The 23,553-nt window shown below is 34.4% G+C and overlaps 1 protein-coding gene across 2 annotated transcripts in view; it reads left to right on the top strand.

Moving 5' to 3' along the window:
• acap3a (ArfGAP with coiled-coil, ankyrin repeat and PH domains 3a) overlaps positions 1 to 23,553 on the top strand; it is a 76,903-nt gene that overhangs the window by 40,244 nt on the left and 13,106 nt on the right. The window contains exons 3-15 of one of the 2 annotated variants that reach the window (XM_081385945.1): positions 716 to 835; positions 2,996 to 3,049; positions 9,210 to 9,268; positions 10,037 to 10,220; positions 11,098 to 11,142; positions 11,223 to 11,318; positions 11,946 to 12,020; positions 13,479 to 13,490; positions 20,336 to 20,448; positions 21,836 to 21,887; positions 22,300 to 22,400; positions 22,484 to 22,595; positions 23,243 to 23,451. In XM_081385945.1, the coding sequence (XP_081242071.1) occupies positions 716 to 835; positions 2,996 to 3,049; positions 9,210 to 9,268; positions 10,037 to 10,220; positions 11,098 to 11,142; positions 11,223 to 11,318; positions 11,946 to 12,020; positions 13,479 to 13,490; positions 20,336 to 20,448; positions 21,836 to 21,887; positions 22,300 to 22,400; positions 22,484 to 22,595; positions 23,243 to 23,451 (1,232 nt within the window). The remainder of the gene's footprint in view (positions 1 to 715; positions 836 to 2,995; positions 3,050 to 9,209; positions 9,269 to 10,036; positions 10,221 to 11,097; positions 11,143 to 11,222; positions 11,319 to 11,945; positions 12,021 to 13,478; positions 13,491 to 20,335; positions 20,449 to 21,835; positions 21,888 to 22,299; positions 22,401 to 22,483; positions 22,596 to 23,242; positions 23,452 to 23,553) is intronic. The other variant, XM_081385946.1, reaches the window with a different exon arrangement.

The following is a 23,553-nucleotide window of genomic DNA, read 5'->3' as shown; positions in this document are numbered from 1 at the left end:
ACCACAACGGCACTAAGAAACAATATCGTTGGAATCACTTTCAGAACGTTTTTTTTTTTTTTTTTTTGCTGATGAACGATAAAACAATGACAGCCAATCAGAATCCATCCTGCAGCATGAATAATATTGTCCTCTGGTGTGGATGCTAATATAGTTTTCGTTATTGGTGTGAACGGGCCTTTAAGGTCAACCTAAAGTTTATAGATGCAGGGTCGTGCATGTACATAAACATTATCTTCTGATTCAAAGATCAAAATCCCCACAAAAACACTAACAGAAATATTAACTTCTTATAGTATTAACTAAAAACTTTCATTAACATTTAAAAACTTAATATTTACAAAAAATATGAACTAAAGAAGAATGCAAAAACACTTTTTTACAAAATAAAATAAAAATAATAATACTATAATAATACCACAAAATAATAATACTATATAAAAATAATAATAATAAATATATTTAGGATTTTTTAAAATATATTTAATATGCAGTGAACATAAGAGAATATAATGTCACGCTCAACATTGTAAATATTTCCTCAAACAATTGTGTAATGCTGCAAAATATCAAGAGGTTTTAATATTCTGCTGTGCCAGCACAGTCGAGGTTATGATTTTATAGTTTTCAGCTGATTCATCAAAACACATTTTATGTATGGATGGTTTATTGTGTCTTATGTTAACCCCTTCCTCTCTCTTTTTTTCTTTAATAGCTGGTGAAGCTGTGTGGTGGAATGATTGAAGCTGGGAAAGCGTACGTCACCGCCAACAAGCTCTTTATCAACGGCATCCGTGACCTATCCCAGCAGTGCAAGAAGGACCAGATGATATCGGTAACATTTAAATATGCACATGTCACACTCGGCTTTCTGTCAGTTCTGATCACGAGGGTAGGAATGAGAAGTGTAAGGAAATCTGATTCCTAATGATTCCATTAAAGGGAACCTATTATGCAAAATCCACATAATAATAATGTGTCCGCAGTGTGTGCACCCATCCACTCCGTTTGTTATTTTCCCCATAAACCAGAAACTGTCGCAAAATGAGCCAATCAGGAATGTGCTCCAATGTGACGTCACATTGAAACAGGCCCAGCCCACGACTGGCACGTAATCTGCCCTATTAGCTTAGCTCCGCCCCTGAGTGAGCTGTACACAGTCCGCCATGTTTATCTCCTCACCAGAGCATTTAACAGCAGCATTCCCGTAAGAAATGTATTCTTATTAAAGCTACTAAAGTTATTCAGTCAAGAGCAGTGAGTGATTTTCTGTTTTTCTTTTGTTGTTCGATTCATTTTAACAGTATATGCAGCAGTAGGTACTGTATGCTGTCACTTCAATACACAGATCTAATATACACATGCGATTTCTTTCCCTGCTGTTTACAGTCAAAGGCATAACCAACTGTGTTTATGTGAACTTTGTGTGTTTTTGACAAAACCTTGTGTGTATTTGAAAGTTTAAGCGCAATAAGACGGGAAAGAGAACTTAGTTTAATACTCAGGCCATCTGACAGACAGCTTTCTGTGTGCGTGCTCAGAAAACCATATCAGAAGTTAAACTGATATGGCTTTAAAACGCATGCAAATAATAAATACTTTAATGATGACGAAGAACTGCAATGATTATAATCAAAACTAAACAGTTATTTGTTAGTTTTTGGCTGAGTATCCGAGGCATGAGCTGTAAAGGCTCCGCCCTCTTCTGGAAAGCGGCGAGAAGCAGCAGCTCATTTGCATTTAAAGATACAGGCATGAAAACAGCATATTATTGCTTCAGCTCAGAAATGACCATTTACAACATGGTTAATTATATTAATAGACTTATATTACATCTTGTAAAAAGGGGCATAATCTTTTAGAACCTTTATGGTTGTTATTGGTACCTTCATACTACACAAAACACTACACAAAAACAATACTATTTAAATTATACTATTATTTTATTAAACTTTTTTATTTTATTTATTATTTATTTTTATTTTTATATTTATTATATATTACATTTATTTATTTTAATTATTATTATATAATTTTTTATTTAATATTTTATATTATTGTGTATTTTTATGTATTATTTTGTTTTTAAGGTAGACCTACCATTTATCCAAAAAATTCAGAATCTTCCAAAATGTGTAACTCTGTGACAAAGTGAGTGAGTCATTAGGCTGATTCAGTCCAATAACTCACAAGTTTAATATTCTTTGGACGTGATTCGGATTCATTAAAAAGAACTGTCTCACAGGGTCATTCATCCATGAATCAGACCTTATTGTCTGAAACCATTGAGGAGAGTTTTTGTTTTTAGTTTTTTGGCGCTCAATATTTCACATCGTATTCTTTTGCAGTGGCACTTGAAACAAAACAACAGAGACGTTCAAGAAGTTATCAAAACTGTACACCACAAATCGTTCAATTGTAGTATTTTTTTTTTCTTCTACATTCTCAACCCTACACACGTCTGCTTTTAATTGTGAGCTCTTTACTGGCAGGCATGAGGGCGTCAGGCTGCTGTTTTCAGTGTCTCAGACACTCATTGACCTTGATTAGACATGGATTCAGTCAGAAAGCAGCAGGCCAGGGCTCCTGTACTCTCGCCGTTCTCTCTCAGCTCTGCCAATAGGGTTAGACTCATTGCCGCCATCTGTAAATGCTATTAAGAGTCTTTTTGGCTTCTCTTCTCTTGTACCCAGCTGACTAATGTTGAGCATCTTATTAAAACCTGCTGCTATTTGCATTTTCCACTGTAAAAACATCAAGTCTGCCCCACAATTACGTTTCCATTTCGACAAAAGCCTGTTGCACACTCAGCAGTGCTAGTTTTCCTTGTCGGAAGGCGTCTGCGCGGTCCAGAATATCAATCAAGGATGATACAAGAATAAACATACGATTTGAATTACCAGTATAACTCAATTAATGTTGATCATAACATCTTGAAAATGAAAAAAATGTTTGAATTTTGCAGATTGTGACCTTTTTTTTTGTATTTTTACAGGATTGCCTGGAAAAATGTGGCGAGAGTTTGCAGGAGACCGTCAACTACCACATGGTGCGTGTCGTGTGTTTTTTCTCATTTCTTTCTCCTCGTATGAATGACTGTGGGACAGGTCCACTGCGACCACCTCATAGTGTCATCGTATTATGAAATGTTAATGTGTTCTCCATCATGTGTCGCTCTGTTCTAGTAAAGGTGCCCTGGTTGTGATGTATGTGAATAATTGAACATGCTATGATGCTGTGAATCATGAATGATCCTTGTTTTTCATCAAGTTGGATGTAAATCATGTCTGTTGTTGTGAGCGTCTTTCCTGGTCATAAGAGACAATAAGAGTCTCAGCTTTTTTTGCTTCAGGACCTTCATTTTGCATTTGGCATCAAGTGGTGATGCAAAACTGCAACAGAATTGTGCAAAAGCAATCAGAAATGTCCTTGGGATCAGATGCTAACATTTATTAATATTATAGTTTCAGGATAAAAGAGTGTCACACAACCTATTTATGTTGGCATCTGCCTAATTTGGCTTCTACTCTACCAAGAAATAGAATATCTTATTGGTGTAAGATGCACAGCCTTTGACATCGAAAAAATACAGTATGGGAAGCATTTTCTTGTTCCTTTTAAAAAATGAATAAGACTATTTTCTATCCTCACTATATATATACACACACATACACACACACACACACACACACACACACACACACACACACACACACACACACACACACACACACACACACACACACACACACACACTCACTCACTCACTCACTCACTCGCACAAAAACACACACACACACGAACGCTAAAGTAATAGAATGAAATTTGTATATATTGTACAATATGTATTTACATATAAATGTATATATTAATTGTTGCAATTTTGGCTGTAAAGGGTTCTTGAGTAAAGCTATAATATTATTTGTAGATTATAACATATTGTTACAAATATATACATATACATATATATTTATATATATATATTTATTATTATTATTATTATTATTATTATTATTATTATTATTATTATTATTATTTATTTTTACTATATATGTAATATTATTTGTAGATTAATAACATATTGTTACATACATATATATATATATATATATATATATATATATATATATACATATATACATATATATTTATATATATTATTATAATTTTTTTTTACTATGTAATTTATCAAATTGATATAATATAATATATATATACAAATTATTAAAATAAAAAATGTACAAAAATACTATAATATTTATCAATATTATTATATATTTATAATTATATTATAAATATAATTAAATATTTTAAATATATTTATTATAATTACGTTTATTCAACACAAACATTAACATTTTGAATCAACTATGTTCAGATTACTTTTCAAAACATGATAAATTATTATAATGATCTGAAGAACTTCTAGGCATATAATGTACGAGTGTATTTAATGCAACAATATAATGTTATTAATCTACAAATAATCTTCCAGCTTCACTCAAAAACCCTTTTAAGCCAAGATTTGATGAAAGGTTCTTTGCTGAATCAATAAAGACAGTGAAGAATCATGCAGAACAATTAATTAGGCAAGTAATTACGTCTCGTTTTCCTTTTGAAAGGTCCAACTGGCATGTGTTTCAGTTGGAAGTGACTATTGTTAGTTTCTAACACCCATTTGTCTGTTCTATAAGCGTACTCTTTTCCAGGCCTCGTGAGGTGCCAGATCTGACTGTTGCTGTCCAGGCCGTCTCTCTGTGAACCCACTGAGCGTTTGATGTGCTGTCTTTAGAGAGGGACTGTTTAGAGGCCAGCAGAGCCACATGGGGAAATGACATCACAAACGAGGTTAATGGGCAAGGTCGTCAGAGGACCGGCCAGTGAATCCTGCTATGATGGTGTGTGTGTGTGTGTGTGTGTGTGTGTGTGTGTGTGTTGGGCAGCACCTGAGCAGTGTGTGCAGTGAGGTATAAACATCAACGCTTGAGGGTCACTTATATAAATGGATGCAGAAAGACAAACACACGCCTCAGTGCACAAGAGCACTTACAGTGAGACAACAGGCACGTAACAAACCTTCCATATCAACTGTACACAGCTTCTGCGTAACCCAACTGCGTGTTAGGCCATGGTCATACGTGTTCTGTATCACACAACAGTCATAAACGCAGATTATAAACTTTTTCTTATTTCATCTGAAGTTTTCTTGCTTATTTGTCTTTTTCTTTCCTTCTTTGTTTATTTATGGTAACTTTTTTTTATGAATAAAAAATTAAAAGCTGCAATTGAGACATTATGAATAAATATGGTAATGTGTTATTATAAAAAGTGTGATTTTATTTTTACTTATTTAAAAATAGAACTAAATATTTGTTGTCCATAATGAACAGCCATTATTACAGAGCTCATTTACACATTACACATTTAAATAATGCATATTTTATTATTTAAATAGTAAATCTATAACTTCATTTATATTGTATGAATTTGATTTCTTATAACGAAATAATTTGTGATTTTTTTATTTATTTTTTTATTATTATTATTATTATTTAGTTATTTTATCACTTAAAAAAAATGTTGTCCATACTGAACAGCCATTATCTCAGAATTTATTTCCAGATTGATCATGAACTTTGTATATTGCTAGGAAGGTCATTTTAAGTTCCTGAATGGTCTTTTTTTTCTGCGTCAGAACACAGATAATGGAATTACTGGGATTTACCTGACTTCTGGACAGGAAATTATTCAAACTGGTAAATCCACAATCATGTGAAATGCTGCAATAGTACCGGTATGTGAAGATGGGGGTTTTAGAAAGAAAGAGGGGGAGCTAGGGAGTTTTTTTGGGAAGTTTTATCATAAGAACCCTTCCTGAATTGGACTGTCCCTACAATACAGGGGATTGTATGGAAAGCTGGTGAAAGTGATTGTAGAGGGAATAAAGTGCTTGTTGCACATAAGAAGTATTTAATGAGCCTACCGTTCTTGCAGATTCTCCTAAATCTCGTGCGGAGAGTAAAGCCCCTAACCCGTGTGACATCAGTGTGGTTACTTGACATTTAGCATTGTGGGTAAAGTTAACCTTTTGGTGAGCCTTACACACTGTTGTGTGCAGAGATGAAATACAGTGGGGAATTCAGCTCAGGAAGAGCACATGTGACAGTAAAGCCTAGTCTGGATATTATTCAGCATATTCATCCACTCTTGATATTTAGATATGTTCAGAATAACAATACAAGACCAGGAGGAAAACAAAATGGGACACTAACCTATTACCAACTATACATGAAATAATAATAATAATAATAATAATTTTTGTTGTTTTCATTTATTTATTAATTAATTATATTTATATTATATTATTTAATACTTATTTTAAGTAATAAATATATACATTTATTTATATTGTATTCATGTATTATTGAAATAAATTATAGAAATTATATACATTTACTGTATATTGTATTAATTTATTTGATCAAATTAGCTTTATATTTTATTAACTTTTAATTAAATTATGACTTTTTTCAAAATAATAAATGTATACATGTATTTATATATATACATATATTTTATATATTTCATATATATATTATTTCATTATTTAAATAGCAAATGTTACATTTATTAATGTTTTATTAATTAAATTTGTTATAAAAAAATAAATATATATTCTACATTATATATGTAATGAAATATATTTTATTTAAACAATAATAATAAAATAATTGTTGTTTCATTTTTATTAAATTTTATTATTTAAATGATATAAATTGCATACATGTATATTGTATTAATTTAATTGATCAAAATATATTTATATTTTATTAACTTTATTAAAAAAACATATTTCATTATTTCTGTTATCAACATTAAATTAATATTACATACTGTGTGTGTATTTATTATTTTATTCAATAACAAATGTTACATTTATTTATATTGTATTAATTAAATTTCTGGTATCAAATATAAATATACAGTATATTATACATTATGTAATACATGAAATATGTGTTATTTAAACAATATATTATTAATAATAAAAACATTAATTTTGGGGATAATTAATATACTATTAATATATATATATATATATATATATATATATATATATATATATATATATATAATATTATTATTATTATTATTATTATTATTTTCTTTTTTTAGTATGCAGTCGTGATGCTGGTATCTGTGATCTCATACAGAGCCCAGATTAAATACTCACTTAGCACATGGCAATGTTTTTAACCTCGATATGTCAGTTAGTGGACCACACACAGGGTGTTTCTCCCGAGACCGGCGTTTCCCAGAACCTGCTGCTTCATTTAAAGGCCGTTTGGATGCAGGATGAGCCACTGACATCTATTAGAGCTCTGTTTAGTGATGAGCGTTTAAAAGAAAGAGTCTTGTGTTTTATAGAGGGATATTTGTTGCCTAACTGTAGAGGAGGCTGTAAACCTTGACATGAGGCACAGAGGACCACAAAAGCATCGTCCTTCATCACCAAGCACCTTATTTGGGCCCTGCTGAAGTTTATAGCGCTGTAAACCGACCCGCAATAGGAACGAGTGAAGTGAAGCGCTTTGTTTAATTGTGTTCATCTGGGGCGTTACATCAGAATCTGGGTTTACAGCCCTACTGACATTTCTGATCATTTTCCGGTTTGTGTTGTTGTAGTAAAATGTGGTAATGGGATTTTTTTTTTTTTTTTTTTGTGCTGAGGTAATAAATTAAATTTGTTTGGGATTATTTTTGCATTATGGAGAGTAGGCCTTCAGGTTGTTGGTTTTTTTCTTAGGAAAAGCTAAATGTAATGACATGATTGTGGTAGATTTTACCACACAAATAACCACTGAAAATGCGCAAAAGTCTATTTATTTTTATATATAAAAAAACATTTAAAAAGCCTATTTATTTATATATTATATATTTATTTATATATGTATTTATGTATTATTTAAATGCATATTTTATTATTTAATACATTTATAAAAATTTTTGTATTCATTTAATGTTATCAATATATATATATAGACTCTAGAGAGAGAGAGCGCAAGAGTGAGAGAGAGAGAGAGAGAGAGAGAGATGCTTTATTATTAACTTTATTATTAACTTTATTATTAATTATATTATTTAAATAATACATATTATTTATGTTTGTATTATGAACAGTAGGTTTTTCCATCTTTTGTATTATACTTTAACATTATATTTTCAAGCCCTAGCTTTTTTCTGCCTATTTTCAGTGAGAGTTGCCCAGTTAAGTGGTAAGAAACAGTCTTACCGACATATAAAGCGTCAATTCAGTTTTATTTAGTTTTTACGTGTAATTTAGGGGCAAGCTTTTCTGAAATAGTTGGTACCACAATGGCAGCTCAACGTGAAAAATGTAACTAAATTATTTTGGTCTGAAACCGTCAATATTGAAAAACGACCTTTTAACCAAGATTAAAGTCCGTCCAGAAGTAATAAATACTGAATATTTCCCAAACATAAAGCTTTAGATTCTTTCTGTATTCCTGCAGTGTTGAACTCAAAGATCTGGGATCATGAGTCTTGATGTCCCTCTGGAGCTTCTGTGGTGATGTGGGATGTGACTAAACCACATCCTAAGTATCTTGCATCACCTCTCTTGTTTATCTGTTGTTTCCTTCTTTCTTTCTCCTCTTTCATGTCTCTCCCTCCCTGCCCGAGTGACCTATTTTTACTCCTCCGCTGCAGCATGGCATACGCGATCACTTCAGACGTCCTTGCGCAGAGACTCGGCCTGAATCTCAATGAGGCGCAGGGATGTGTGATGATGATGATGATGATGGTGTGTGTGTGTTGGGAGGTCTCACTCACAGGTTTACATCCTTTACAGCTCACATTAAACAAATGCAAGAGCGCCATCTAGTGTTGATAGTGGATTATTACATGCGACATTCACAAAAAGTGTCTCCCAACCACATTTTTTTCACAGGGTTATCATTCATTGCTGTGATTTGTGTGTGTTTTTGGTCTAACAATAGTCCTAACTCCCTAAATCATAGGACAATGATTTGTTGATAAAAATGCTGGACTAATATAAGTTGACTGGTGAAAATGTCCTAATAAATGTTGTTTCTCAGAGAATTGGCCTGTCTGATGAAGAGATACTTCGATGCCATTGGCTCAAACTAAGATACATTTATTTATATGTATTATTTTGTGTTTTTCAGATCCTGTTTGATCAAGCTCAGAGATCAGTGAAGCAGCAGTTGCACAACTTTGTGAAAGAGTGAGTGTACTGGACTATATTTGAACACATATAGCGGTGTTACCTAAAGACCTTATATGTTACATGTTGACACAATATTAAACCTGTACTTTAAATGTCACTATTACTGTAGGTAGGGCTGCATCATATTAAATTGTGATTTAAATGTGTTTTTTCTCTTTAATCTCTAGGTTTGCTGTGCTTATATATGATATAGAATTATATATGACTGTAAAATAATAATAATAACAAAACTATTGTAATAATTCCTTGTAAAGTAAAAAATTTGTTCTGAAATTTTCTCACTGGGGAAGGTTTTTTCATTATTGTGCTTCCCTCAGGGTGATTATAAATAATGATCTGACTTTTAGAGCTCATTAATAATTAATGTGTCCTCATGGAGGATAATGGGATTCTTGAGAGCAGGTTCCTATTCATTCATCACAGGTGATCACTGATAATGCAATGGGCGGAAGATGTATGTGGTAAAACGAATGGTATTTCAGGAAGATCACTTCGATATGAAGCTTTTGTTAGATCCACCTGATCTGTTATGTGCAATTTTTTTCTCATTAATATTTCAGAGATACTGTGTTAAAATAAGGACAATAGCCTCTCAGGTTCACCCTGAAAGTGCTAGAACAGGAATAGCTCACCAAAAATAAAAAAATAAAAAACTCAGTGAGATCCCAAAAAAATATTAATTTCCTTGGGATCAAACCCGAAGCCTCCATATCAGCATTAGGCCACTACAAGCCATCTAACAAATATCTGTCTGTACTTTTTTAGTGACGTGCGTAAGTTCAAGGACACGAAGAAGCACTTTGATAAGGTGAGGGAGGATCTGGAGATAGCACAGGTGAAGAACGCACAGGCACCTCGAAACAAACCCCACGAGGTGGAGGAAGCCACCAGCACCCTCAACTTCACCCGCAAGTGCTTCCGACATCTCGCGCTGGACTATGTGCTTCAGGTAGAAACTATATATATGCAACACTTTACAATAACGTAGCGTTTGTCAGCATTAGTTAATGCATTAAAGTCAGCTTACAAAAGTCTGTTCTTCCCTATTGTGATGTATATCCGAGTGAAACGGCTTCTCGAACAAGAAAAACGTAGGGCGGGGCTTGATTTTGTCCATGGGGAATTGATTGGATGGTTGTGGTTTGCCATTGGTGGATCTCATGTGAGTGACAGGTTGCCCCGCCCTCACGCCAGTAAACACGTCATCAGAGAAGAGAAGAGATATTACTGCAAGAGGGAGGGGAAGTCTTTTTAATTAAAGATTACGAGGGCACTTGAATTTTAAGAAAGTAATGCTGTGCACGGATACATCATTTATAATAAATACTGCAATATTCCCCCAAAAATTGTAATTTTGATTTCATGTTGATTTCAACATGAATTATCAATGGACAGTATGATTTATTAACCTTTAATAATGTTAATGGAAATGTTCATGTCAGTTCGCAGTGCATTAACTGATGTTAACAGATACAAATTTTGATTTTAATAAATGTATTTGTAAATGTTGAACTTGAAACATTCTGCAAGTTTTCATTGCTTAAAACGTCCACCTTATTTAAAAAAAAAACGCTGTACAATACAATCATTTATAATAATAAATTTAAGCACTGTATGTATATATATATATATACAGTGCTTAAATTTAGATAGATAGACAGATAGATAGATAGATAGATAGATAGATAGATAGATAGATAGACAGATAGATAGATAGATAGATAGATAGATAGACAGACAGACAGACAGACAGACAGATAGATAGATAGATAGATAGATATGAACATATAATAGTGTTTTATAAATATCTCTTTTTCCCCATATAGATCAATGTCCTTCAAGCCAAAAAGAAATTTGAGATCTTAGATGCGGTGAGTATCAGTGATGTATTTTTCCTGGTATATGTAAATCTATAGCCTTGTTCTGAACTCTGCAGCGTGTGTTTCTGCAGATGTTATCCTTCATGCATGCGCAGTACTCCCTCTATCAGCAAGGCTACAACCTCCTGGATGAGATCGACCCCTACATGAAGACCCTGGCTGCTGAGGTGAGCTCCCTATGGCCACTATTGAGCTGGTGGACAGTTGTGGATTAACAATTTATAAATGTGAATTTTATAAAAACTATAAATATGTATAAAAATAAATAACTTAATTTACATGTAATGTCAAGTTAATAACATTATTTGAATCCTTTTTTATTTTATTTTAAGGTCACAAATGTTTTTGTTTGCAAATTTACGACTAGAAATACAACTGAACAAAAAAAGTATAAAATATTTCAAAACAGTTTTTTCATGACGAGACAAGACTATTCAATTGTCATTCTCTGAGAAAGAATCCTTCAGCATCGACCTAGCCTCAAACGAAGCAAATACTGTGATATTCAAATGTTTAAATCTTGTTTTTAGTTGGGAATGCTTTGTGTGTTTAAAACTAATTCACCTCAGACCGACAAGCGCCTGATCTCTATCTGATTTCTGTCTAATTAGTTCATCGACGAACCATGTTACATCACTGACTTTAGTACTAGACTCACCGTCACGTCTGAAAGCGCAGTGCTACGATGGACACAGATAGACAACCAATGCCTGCAGAATGAACATGATCATGTTTTCTTTACAAATACCTGACAACAACAAACTTATGATGACCGATTGTTCATCTTGTCATAGCTGGATCAACTGGTGATTGATTCAGCGATGGAGAAGAGAGAAATGGAGCATAAACATGCCACAATTCAGCAGAGGGTAAGAACGGACACACGCTCTTCACAGCTTTTTCAGACATTACCTTTCATGTAGTGTGTAATATAGTTTCAAAGATCAAAGTGCAGATTATATGTACCTATATTATGAAAAAATGTAAGCGTTTTTGGCCTTGGATGCATGTAAACCTATTAGGGGCCTTAAAAATAGCAAAGAAAAACCTTGATATCCACTATTTTTAAAGATACTCTGACTAATAGAGTCACTGTTGACTCGTGTCTAATGCCAGAATTAGGCTGTTAAAGACGCTAAGTGTTCAGCATTCTTCAAACTGAGTTAGTGATAGAGGATTATTCGTGCTTTAATTGGACTAGTCAAAATACTAAAGGCTTAACTCCTAATTCCTTTTCGTAGCACAATAAAGTTTGGTTACTTTGAATTTAACCTAGTTTTGCAAAGAAAAAAGCTACGGTGGCTCACGTCTTGCCTGCATCGGTTTCCTAACCTTTTGTTTGTCATGTTTTCTCTCCATTTTCAAAAAACTAAAAGGAAAAAAGAATATTGATTTAAAGATTTTTTTTTTCATGTTTGGTTAAATAAAGCCCTGAGTTATTTAAAGACATTTTTATGGATACTTTCTCCTCTGGCAGGAGTAGAAAAAAATCTTCTGTCCTCAAATGTCCCAGTTATTAATGATGTTGAGCAGACAGGAAGCGGATATATTTTGGGCGAACAGAAAATAGAAGTTCCTTCAGAAGATTCTCTGCAAGAACTCTGACAGCTCTGCGTGTGTTTTCAGACAGCTTCTGACACCTAGTTCACAGACAGATATCTACATTTATATTTGCTCCAGTATAATGAGTCCCACGCACACTTAAACTCAGGCTTGAGTTAAAGGGATAGTTCAAAGTGAACTATCCCTTTAATAGCAAACCAATATATGTGAAAAAGCGTAACTAGATTGATCTTAGTCCTTCAGTCCCTCAGATAAAATGAAATAATACTAAAACTGCCAGTAGATGGTGACAAATCATTGTCTTAACAAGTGAGTCATTGAATCATTCAGTCAAATGATTCGTTCAAAACGGCTGATTCATTCAGGGACAAAGTGTGAGTCGTCAAGTTATTCATTCGAACGATTCTTTCAAAAACGCAGATTCCTTCAGCGTGTTGCTCTGGCTCTACTGTCTGGAACTCGCTTTGATGGCAAAATAGAGGAAAAACAGACAATATTGTGTCTAAAATGTGAGTCATCTAATAGCCTATTAACTTTATCACTATCACATTTGCAAACGTGCTGATATTCGGGAAAACAGAACTTTTGCTTGTGTGATATTCGTTATTTATTTATCTTTTTTGCTTCATATCTTGTAGTATTTTTATTAATTTTGGTGGCATTTTTGCCCCAAGCCCAAGATTTATTAGAATTATTTCTAATCTTCATTTTTATTCTGTTTTTCTTCCATCTGGCGCTCTGGGACTGTCTTCATCCTGATTTAGACACTGTTACAGGTGAGTGTCTTACTCTAAACCCTAAATATGGCTTATAAAACTCTGTTTTAATGTGACTTTCACTCGGATGGAAGCACTCTAAAATTTCTAGATGGTTTTTAGGGGAATAAATCCTGTGAGTGTTGTGTAACTGATGATATAATTACAGTTCATTGAGACTGATTGATATGTCCTACAAACGTATCTGGCTTATGTAACGGCTGATGGCTGTCCCATCATCCTCCACTCAGCACAGCAATTATTCAGTGGATATTTGTCCCTCTATGGATTTATTTTTTCAGCTTCTTGTGGCTGATGAGAGAGGCAGATGTTTTTCTTTGTGTATTGTTTAAGAGATGCATTCTGGGATAGCTTTGGATGCGGTTGATCTTCAGCATTCATTCAGGAAATACTCGCACTCCATCATAGCAATTACCCACAAACCATGGTGACAGTATTTGGCTTACGGCATCAGAGAGGAACATATGGCCTCAGAGCCACATTAAGGAGAAACTTACCCATAATTCCACAGTGTTGTGATTTTTAAACCACAGATGCCTGTTCTGTTTCTGAGTAATTTGTCTAAACTCATATCTTCTTTTCTGTCACAAACCCTCTGGTAGTTCTTACGAAACTGTTTGTTTCAAATGCATTATGAAGTGTCTCACTCTCTCTTACCGCGAAACGAACTGTTCTGATTGGATGATAAGTTGTTGCTAAGGTGTCCTGAGTGGTTGCTAGGTGGTTGATTACTGTTCAAGTCAAAAGAGCCCACCCCAAAGTATCTTTCTGGATTATTGTTAAGTGGTTTCTAGGGTGTTATTAGTGGTTACTAGGGTGTTCTGAGTGGTTGCTAAGGGGTTCTATGTGGTTGCTAGGTGGTTGATTACTGTTCAAGTCAAAAGAGCCCACCCCAAAGTATCTTTCTGGATTATTGTTAAGTGGTTTCTAGGGTGTTATTAGTGGTTACTAGGGTGTTCTGAGTGGTTGCAAAGGGGTTCTATGTGGTTGCTAGGTGGTTGCTTACTGTTCAAGTCACAAGAGCCCACCCTAAAGTCTCTTTCTGGGTTATTGTTTAGTGGTTTCTAGGGTGTTATTAATGGTAGCTAGGGTGTTCTGAGTGGTTGTTAAGGGGTTGCTAAGGTGTTCAATGTGGTTGCTAAGTGGTTGCTTACTGTTTAAGACAAAAGAGCCCACCATAAAGTCTGTTTCTGGGTTGTTGTGTAGTGGTTCCTAGGGTATTCTTAGTGGTTGCTGAGTGGTTGTTATGGTGTTCTGAGTTGCTTACTGGTCCAGGTAAAAAAAAAAAATACCCCAAAGTCTCCTTCTGAATTAAGTGGTTGCTATTATGTTTTGAGGGGTTGCTAAATTGTTCTATGTGGTTGCTATGTGGCTGCTTATTGTTCAAATCAGAATAGTCCACCCTAAAGTCTCTTTCTGTATTATTGTTAAGTGGTTGCTAGGGTGTTCTTAGTGGTTGCTAGGTGGTGACTAAGGTGTTCTGACTAGTTGCTAGGGTGTTTTGAGTGATTGATATGTGGTTGCTTACTGGTCTAGTCAAAAGACCCCGCCCCAAAGCCCCTTTCTTGATTAAGTGGTTGCTAAGGGGTTGCTTAGGTGTTCTATGTGGTTGCTAGATGGCTGCTTATTGTTCAAATCAAAAGAGCCCACCCTAAATTCTTTGTTAATATGATATACAATGTCAAATAAGCAGAAGTAACATTTATACATTGAATTTTTCGACTGCAAACAGTTGGTAACACCCACAGTAAGGCATATTTCTTGCATAATTAACACATTATTAATGGTGCTAAACACATTTTGACACATGCGCTGACTCATCAACAAAAATCTAGTCTGTGTTATTTCAGAATTAAAGATTTTTGCTTGTCAGTTACAGCTTGTTGCAGTTTCAAAAAGGATAGTGCCACCTAGTATGTGATGTGAAGATGTTTCACAGATGAATTATAATGTGTTTCTGTAGATGGAGATGGTCTTTTTTTATGCTGTTGGATAAAGTAAGCATGTTTTTCTTGAAGTCTTCATTGATGCCCAGCAAGTAAAACTGCTGTTCTTCTTATGGCTTCACGGTACTTCACTACAAATAAGACGCCCTAAATTTGAGGTTTAATATTTCATCCAGTGTTTTTATCCTGCTGGAATACTTTAAAATTTGATAGACTTTGTAGTTCAAACAGACGATGGCTTTTATAAGCTCACACGTCATCGGCAGTGCCTAAAATAGCGCCGATAGTCTTCTGCAGTCGTACAATGTTGTGTGAGATGCTGCACAGAAGATTCTTCAAGCACAGCTGACAGGTATTGAAATATTCGGATTTTTAATGACATTTGTGTTAAGACGAACATACAGATATTTGGTTGATTGCTCTTTTAAATGCTAACGAGAAGCATTTTTACCTTCAAAGTAAAATGTTGTGATGACGAGTGAACGACGGGTTATGGACTAAACGTCAGTTTGAAAGGAAAGAAAAAATTATATATATATATATATATATATATATATATATATATATATATATATATATATATAGTAGTTTTATGACACTTCTAGCTAATTGCATGTACAATATCAGTTTGCAGTTCTAATAATGAAATAAAGTTGATCATAAGCGTGGTGTGTTAGTGGCGTGGGATGCTTGCTCGTGTGACGGCAGCTGTATGTTAATGAGCTTTAGCAGTGGGCAGGTGGACTGGAATCGCACATGATCGACCCTGCTGAAGCTGTACGGCTGACTATGAGAGGCTGCGTGACTCACACACGCTGCATTGACTGCACACTCGATTGTGCTGCACACTCGTTTAGCTGAGCCGAGCCGCTTCTAGAGGATCCAATGATTTTAAAATACGTTAAACATTTAAGAATGAAGATCTTCGGAAGGTTGGACTTCACTTTGGTGAGTTGCTGCACTAATGCTGTTGGCGATTCTCTTTCATGTTTACATTTTGTAGCCGAATAGAAAGTGTAGAAGGAATATAGTGGGGGGAAAAAACTAAAAGGATTTGTATTTATTAATCTTAAATTTTTTTTGAATGTTCATATAATATAAAGCATGCATTTGTCTGATAGTTTTGTATAAAAATCTTTATAGGCAATAATCTATCTATCTATATATATATATATATATATATATATATATATATATATATATATATATATATATATATATATATACACACACACACACACACATTTATATATATATATAGAACAGTCCACATGGGCTATATAGATTTTTATACAAAACTATCAGACAAATGTATATGTATGTGTGTGTATATAAAATAGATTGTGTGTTATATTATATAACGTATACTAAATATTGTTATATTATACAATATAATATGCAATGTATGTATTTTTTTGTAATATTATATGGGTGATTTACTCTATATAAATACACAAACCTGTATACACACATTATTTTTATTTTTATGTTCTGATATACAAGATATATATATTCTCTTTTTCTCTTAATCTTTCCACTTTCCAAAGCTATGGGACTGGGAGCATAACTGCATTTTATTCGTGTGTTTTTAAGTGTGTGGGAATATGGCAGAGCAGGAGAGCGAGTGAAAGGGAGGGTGTTTTCTGCACCATTCAGAAGAGAACTTGAGCGAAGCTGTAAGGAGACACAACTGAATGGATGTGAATGTTTGAACAGTCACCCTGCTGTGGATTTGGGTAAAATGAGTGACTATAAATAAGCTGTATTGTCACAACCAGTTTGAGAAGAAGAAAAGACTAGATCTTCACATTTTCTCAAGGAAACATGCAAGCTCCAGTTTGCTAAGTGGTTATCAGTGTTGGGGAAAGTTACTTTTAAAAATCATGCATTACAATATTGTGTTACTCCCTAAAAAAGTAACTAATTGCGGTACTTAGTTACTTTTTATGATAAGTAATGCGTTATGTTACTTTTGCGCTTGTTCTTCTCATCTGGGCTTGGCTTGCTTGTTTCTTTTTTAATAAAAAAAAAAAAAAAACTCAGGCTAATGGAAATGCAAATTCACTCCTGTACACTAGACGATGCTACTCAATTGCTGCTGTTCTGGAACGCAGAAGAATAAGATGCAGAACAAGAACTTTCAACACTCTTACTTCAGCAAAAAATGAAACACAAATGTGAACTAAAGTTATTTTTGCATATTAGTACGGTTGAATTGGATCATCAAAGGTCAGCAGCAAAGACATTGGTTAATAAAGTGAGATTAAATACATAAAGCATATTTGTGTTTTTTAACATGTAATTATTGCAGTTTTGCGTTATATTCTGAGTTTGCATTTCTGTTTTGAGGGACACTGAATCTTTTTTTGTGCAAATGAGATGAGTAAATGCCTGCTCACATTTAGTCTACAACTACAATAACCATCATGTTCACACACAACGCCTCTGCACACACTCCTGAGTTCATGGGGACAGGAGAGTCAGTCAATAAATAGGGAAACAAAGTAACGTACATTACTTATTTGAAAAAGTAACTCAGATATTTTGTTGTAAACTTAAAAGTAATGCAATACTTTACTAGTTACTTAGTAAAAGTAATCTGATTACATAACTCAAGTTACTTGTAATGCATCACTGGTGTTATTATACAATGCATTCTGGGTGGTTGTTTACTTTTAGTCTTTCCATGATTATATTAAACAACAGTGTCTCACGTATTTGATCAAGGAACATCAAATGATGTTATACAATCTTGTTTAAGATGCAAGAGCGCACTGTTTCTATTCAAAGAGCTCTTTCAGCAGGACGTCCATTCTCTGTCAGACCTGCTACTGAAGTGTTGATGCCGCTTTATCTTGAGGTCTTCAGAGGGTTCAAGAGAGGCCAGAACACTTTGAAAGTTTTGACAGTGCCACAGACTGATAGGAAACTGAAGGCTGAAACTTTTTCAAGGACGTTTGTTTGGCTTGTGAAATGATCTAGTTATGAAGACATGATGAATGACCCTGTTTATCTCTAGTTGTGCACACTAATCAGTGTGGCGTCAGTGCATTTTACAACACGCACTGAGGGAAATTTGGTGTAGGATTTACTTTGAAACAATGTTTACTTAGAAATTTCTAGTAAATTTTAACAAATAGTTACAAAGAAACAGCAAGTAACAGTGAATTAAACAGGAAATTTAAAGTAGAAAGACTGAAATAGTATTTTCTTGTAAAAAAATCATTATTTACATTTTGATTGTATTACTCAAAAGTTGCTCTTTAGGACATGTTTCTTTTTGGTTACATCTTTGTTTTGAATTTCTCTCCGAAAATTCCTTACGAATAGACACAAATGAGACAATTGACATACAATAAGATAAAGCTGTAAAATGAATGTGGATAAACTTTAAAGGTTGCATTTATTTTAATCAGAAATAAAGTAAAACAGTAATATTGTGAAATGTTATTACAACTGTTTTCTATTATAATGTATTTTCAAATGTAATGCATTCCTGTGATGCAAAGCTGAGCATCATTACTTCAGTGTCACATGCTCCTTCAGAAATCATTCTAATATGCTGATTTGCTGCACAATTATCAATTATTATTGGTCCTCATTATTAATATTTTCATTATTATAATTTTTCAAAAGAGTTTTTGCTGCTTAATATTTTTGTGGGAATTGTGATCATTTTTTTCAGGAGTTTTTTGATAAATAGACAGTTAAAAACTTGAAATATAAATCTTTTGTAACATTATAAATGTCTTTACTGTCACTTTTGATCACTTTAATGTGACATTGTTGAGTAAAATTAAGTAATCTCATAAAAAAAAATTACCCTGAAATTTTTAATGGTAGTGTATCACAATTTCCAAAGCAGCCATAATAACTGTTTTCAACATTGATAACACAATTAAAAATGTTTCTTGAGCAGTAAATCAGCATATTAGAATGATTTCTGAAAGATCATGTGACACTGAAGACTGGAGTAAAGATGCTGAAATTCGTGACAGGGATAAATTACATTTTACAATATATTTTATTAGAAAACCGTTTTACATTTTAATAACATTTCACAATATTACCATTTTACTGTATTTTGATTAGATAAATGCAGCCTTGGTGAGCATAAGAGACTTCATTATTCCAAACTTTGAGTCAGTAGTGTATACATTTAATATCAGAAGAGTTTGATGAGAAGTGTTTGAGTTCATATTGAGACTTCTGATTGCAGACTGTATCTTGGCAACTTTGAGCACAGTTTCTCTTCTGAAACTCTAAAGGAGACATGTACGTGAACTCTCTCATTCAGCGCTGTACTTGTATTAAACTCTTTCCAGTGGAATCACTTCCGCCTGATGCTTTCGATGTCTCCTTGAGCTTATGCTGGTATATCATTAAGCACATGTGATGGCTAAAGTGTTAGCTCGGCTGACAGCATATCAGCATATATTCCTCCACTCAGAGATAATCAATAGAAGTGACCTGAACTGAGGAGGTTGTTGTGGTAAGGACCTCCCATGATGATTCACCCCTCAGATTGAGCAGAGAGTTGAGAGCATTGAGTGTGCTGCTGAAACGGGTCATTATTGTGAGCGGTAAGTGTGAATATGAATGCTAAGCACATCAGTTGGACATGCCCACATGCTTACGTAACCACTTGCGTCATCCTCAAAATGCTCTGGTGGGACATCTGAGAGCTCTGGATGAGACACTGCTAGTGTGAATGTTTTGCGTGAATTTGTGCATCTGCTCTACTTACAACCTCTTGTTTAATAATGAAGAAGTACCACAGACTAAATGTAATGGATTTTGTTGCATTGGTTGTTTTAACTATTTTAATTATTTGGGTATATGGCCTTGACTTGATGTTTCTTTCTTGCTCTAAAGCTCCACTATTGTTTTGTCATTCAGGACTTTGCATATGACGACCCAAAGTTGGAGTTCAACGTGGATGCGCCCGACGGATTGGTGATGGAGGGCTATCTGTTCAAGAGGGCCAGTAACGCCTTCAAAACCTGGAACAGGTAGGTTGAACCTGGTTAAGAAGGTATTCAGGATTGGATGGAAACTAAATGAAATTTGGGCTATGTTTACACGACAACGATGTAGTAAAAACGGAAACGTTTTTTTTTCGCATTTTCACGTACAGATGACAGTGTTGCAATATGCATGCACATGACGTCACCGTTTTCACAAATTCACGTTTTTGTAGTTAATGGATATCGTTTTCAAAAACGTGCACTTTGAATCCCGTTTTCAAAGTTTGCATTTTCAGGCCTGTTGTCGTGCAAATGAATGGCCAAAACACATAAAAAGTTTTCCGTTTTAAGTTAAAAACGGTGTCGCCACTGTCGCGTAATCGACCCCTTAATCAGTTCATTAAATTTATTGTGATTAATTAGCCCTTGTAAAACCCATATTGCTGAATCTGAATAGCCGTGGTTTGCTTTTAATCAGGCGTGCGACTAGGTCATGGTTGGGTTTAGGGAAGCAAAGCAACAATGTACAATAAAAACATTATAATTATTTAGCTATGCATTGATAATCACAAAAATCTTCCCTGATACCGATTATTATTTGTGTGCTATATTTCGGCATCACGACATTATTGTTAAACAGAATGAAAGATGGATATTCATTTTGAGATTTATTAAGGATGGCGTTTAACAGCGTTATTAAATTATTTGTTTGTTTATTTATGAAATAAGTGTAATTAAATTATTTTAATAACAACAACCCTAACCGTAAATGATAGTTTTTAAAGATTCACTTTAAGGGAGTTACATAAGAGTAAAGGTTATCTAAAAGTAAGTGAGCATGCACAATTAAATATGCAATATCATAATCCAATAAATGAAATCAATTAAAAATCAGGAGAAAATTTATATGCTTCTGAGATATTATTATATATAGTATAATAATTTTAGCCTGGCTCCGCCCACCAACGTACTTCCGCTCAGTTTTCATTTTCCTTCAGTACTCCGTCTGGGTTTACGGTATATTCGTGAGTTTTCTCCGGCCAAATTTTTACCAGTCCAATCAGCGAACAGAAGGAGTGCCTGAGAACGATGACGTTGAGGTCGTGCGCTAGTTTGAGTTGTAGGGTTACGTCACGACCAAACGTTATGGCAGATCCAGAGTGGCTCTGAGCAGATCCAATAGTTTTAAACTTCAACAGAGTACCCGTCTTCAAGGAATTAACGCTTGTTAATGGATATTGGCCAGACTCTCTGTACAAATGAAATGTATGAGAGTCTGGTAGGACCAGGCTATAATAATTTAGCATTATTTCGTATTTTTTAAACCTAGCTTGCTCGGTCTCAGCAATTGAATGTATGAAAACAAGTAATTAGTAACTAATACAGAGTGTGTGTGTGTGTGTGTGTGTGTGTGCGTTTTCTCTTTTTTCAGGCGATGGTTCTCTATCCAAAACGGCCAGTTGGTTTATCAGAAGAAACTAAAGGTAAGTTCAATTCAGCAGTCAGTAACTGGACACAGAAGTCCCAGCAGTTCAGACAGGTGATCTGTCATCTACTCTATACAGTACCTTGAGAGAATGAGCTGGGAGCGTGTCAGTGGATCAGCAGAATTCTTCAGCTCAGAATCAATGATGGTCAATCTTCAGCTCATCGGTCACTGAGCTGTTAGATACAGTATTACTAGTCCAGCCAGGCTGCATATCTCTAAAGCACTCAGAAGATAACAAACTCATTCCCAGACAAATCAATGCTTTTCATCTGTATATTCCTGTCGAAGTGCTTACTCAGGGCGCTTGCTTAAATTACTGTGACTCAGAGCTGTTTAATGCATTTCAGAGGGGAATAGGTTCATTTGAGCACTTTTCTTTAAGTCAGCGTACTTGGTCTTTTCTACAGGATTCGCTGACGGTTGTTGTGGAGGACTTGAGACTGTGTTCTGTCAAACCTTGCGAGGACATCGAGAGGAGGTTCTGTTTTGAAGTCGTGTCTCCCTCCAAGTGAGTCCTTGACCAGTTCCTGTTCAGTGAAGCTTAGACTTGCATTACTAGTAGTAATTGTTTCCTATGGATGTATATTGTAGGAGCTGTATGTTACAGGCCGAGTCAGAGAAACTTCGGCAGGCCTGGATCCAGGCGGTCCAAGCCAGCATCGCCTCAGCGTACAGAGAGAGTCCAGACAATTATTATATTGAGGTTTGTACAGTCTACATGTTGATAAAGAAGCATAAATCCGTTTGCATTAAGAAAATAGTGACAAAATCACTCTATACTCAAATAGGGCTGGGCAAGTAGATGCAAAATACAGGTAAATACAGTAAAAAACAATTATATATATATATATATATATATATATATATATATATATATATATATATATATATATATATATATATATATATATATATATATATATATATATATATATATATTATATATTATTATTTTTTTATTATTATTAAAATAACAATTATTTTCATCAACATTATAATTTTATTTATGCAAAATTGTTCTGATAGAAATGTTTTAATAATAATAATAATAATAATTATTATTATTATTAAATGTTGTGTATACTTTGGTCCAATCATGGTAACAGTTCATTCTAAGTTTTGTAGCAATTTTTAATTTATTTTTTATTTTAATTTAGTAAATTATTTTAAAGTACTATACCATTTAAAGACTTTAGTAAACCTTTCTAATGAACACAAACAAATCAATAAATCATTGTTTTGTTGAAAGGGACAGTTGAAAAGAACTGATTGGCATGAATGATTGAAGCTGATATGTGTTGTTTCCCCCCATAACTCAGAGCTCTTGTATGTGTGTGTGTGTGTCTCCAGCGTTTGGACCGCACCGCCTCCCCGTCCATCAGCAGTATAGACTCCGCAAATGAGGCCCGAGAGCGCAGTGGACGGGGCGAGAGCATTCTCCTGCGGATCCTGTGTCTGCCGGGGAACCAGCAGTGCTGTGACTGTGGCCAGGCCGACCCCCGCTGGGCCAGCATCAATCTGGGCGTCCTGCTCTGCATCGAGTGCTCCGGCATTCACAGGTTAGCCATGGAACTGATCATAACGGATGATCACTATAACTGTGAAGTCTGAGTTCAGTTTATCCCATGACCAGTCACTGTAAACATCTTGGTCAGGTTTCC

The sequence above is a fragment of the Scardinius erythrophthalmus genome, assembly GCF_964197995.2.
Source record: "Scardinius erythrophthalmus genome assembly, chromosome: 15".
Taxonomy (NCBI): Eukaryota; Metazoa; Chordata; class Actinopteri; order Cypriniformes; family Leuciscidae; genus Scardinius; species Scardinius erythrophthalmus.
This window is presented reverse-complemented; position numbering and strand designations above follow the sequence as displayed.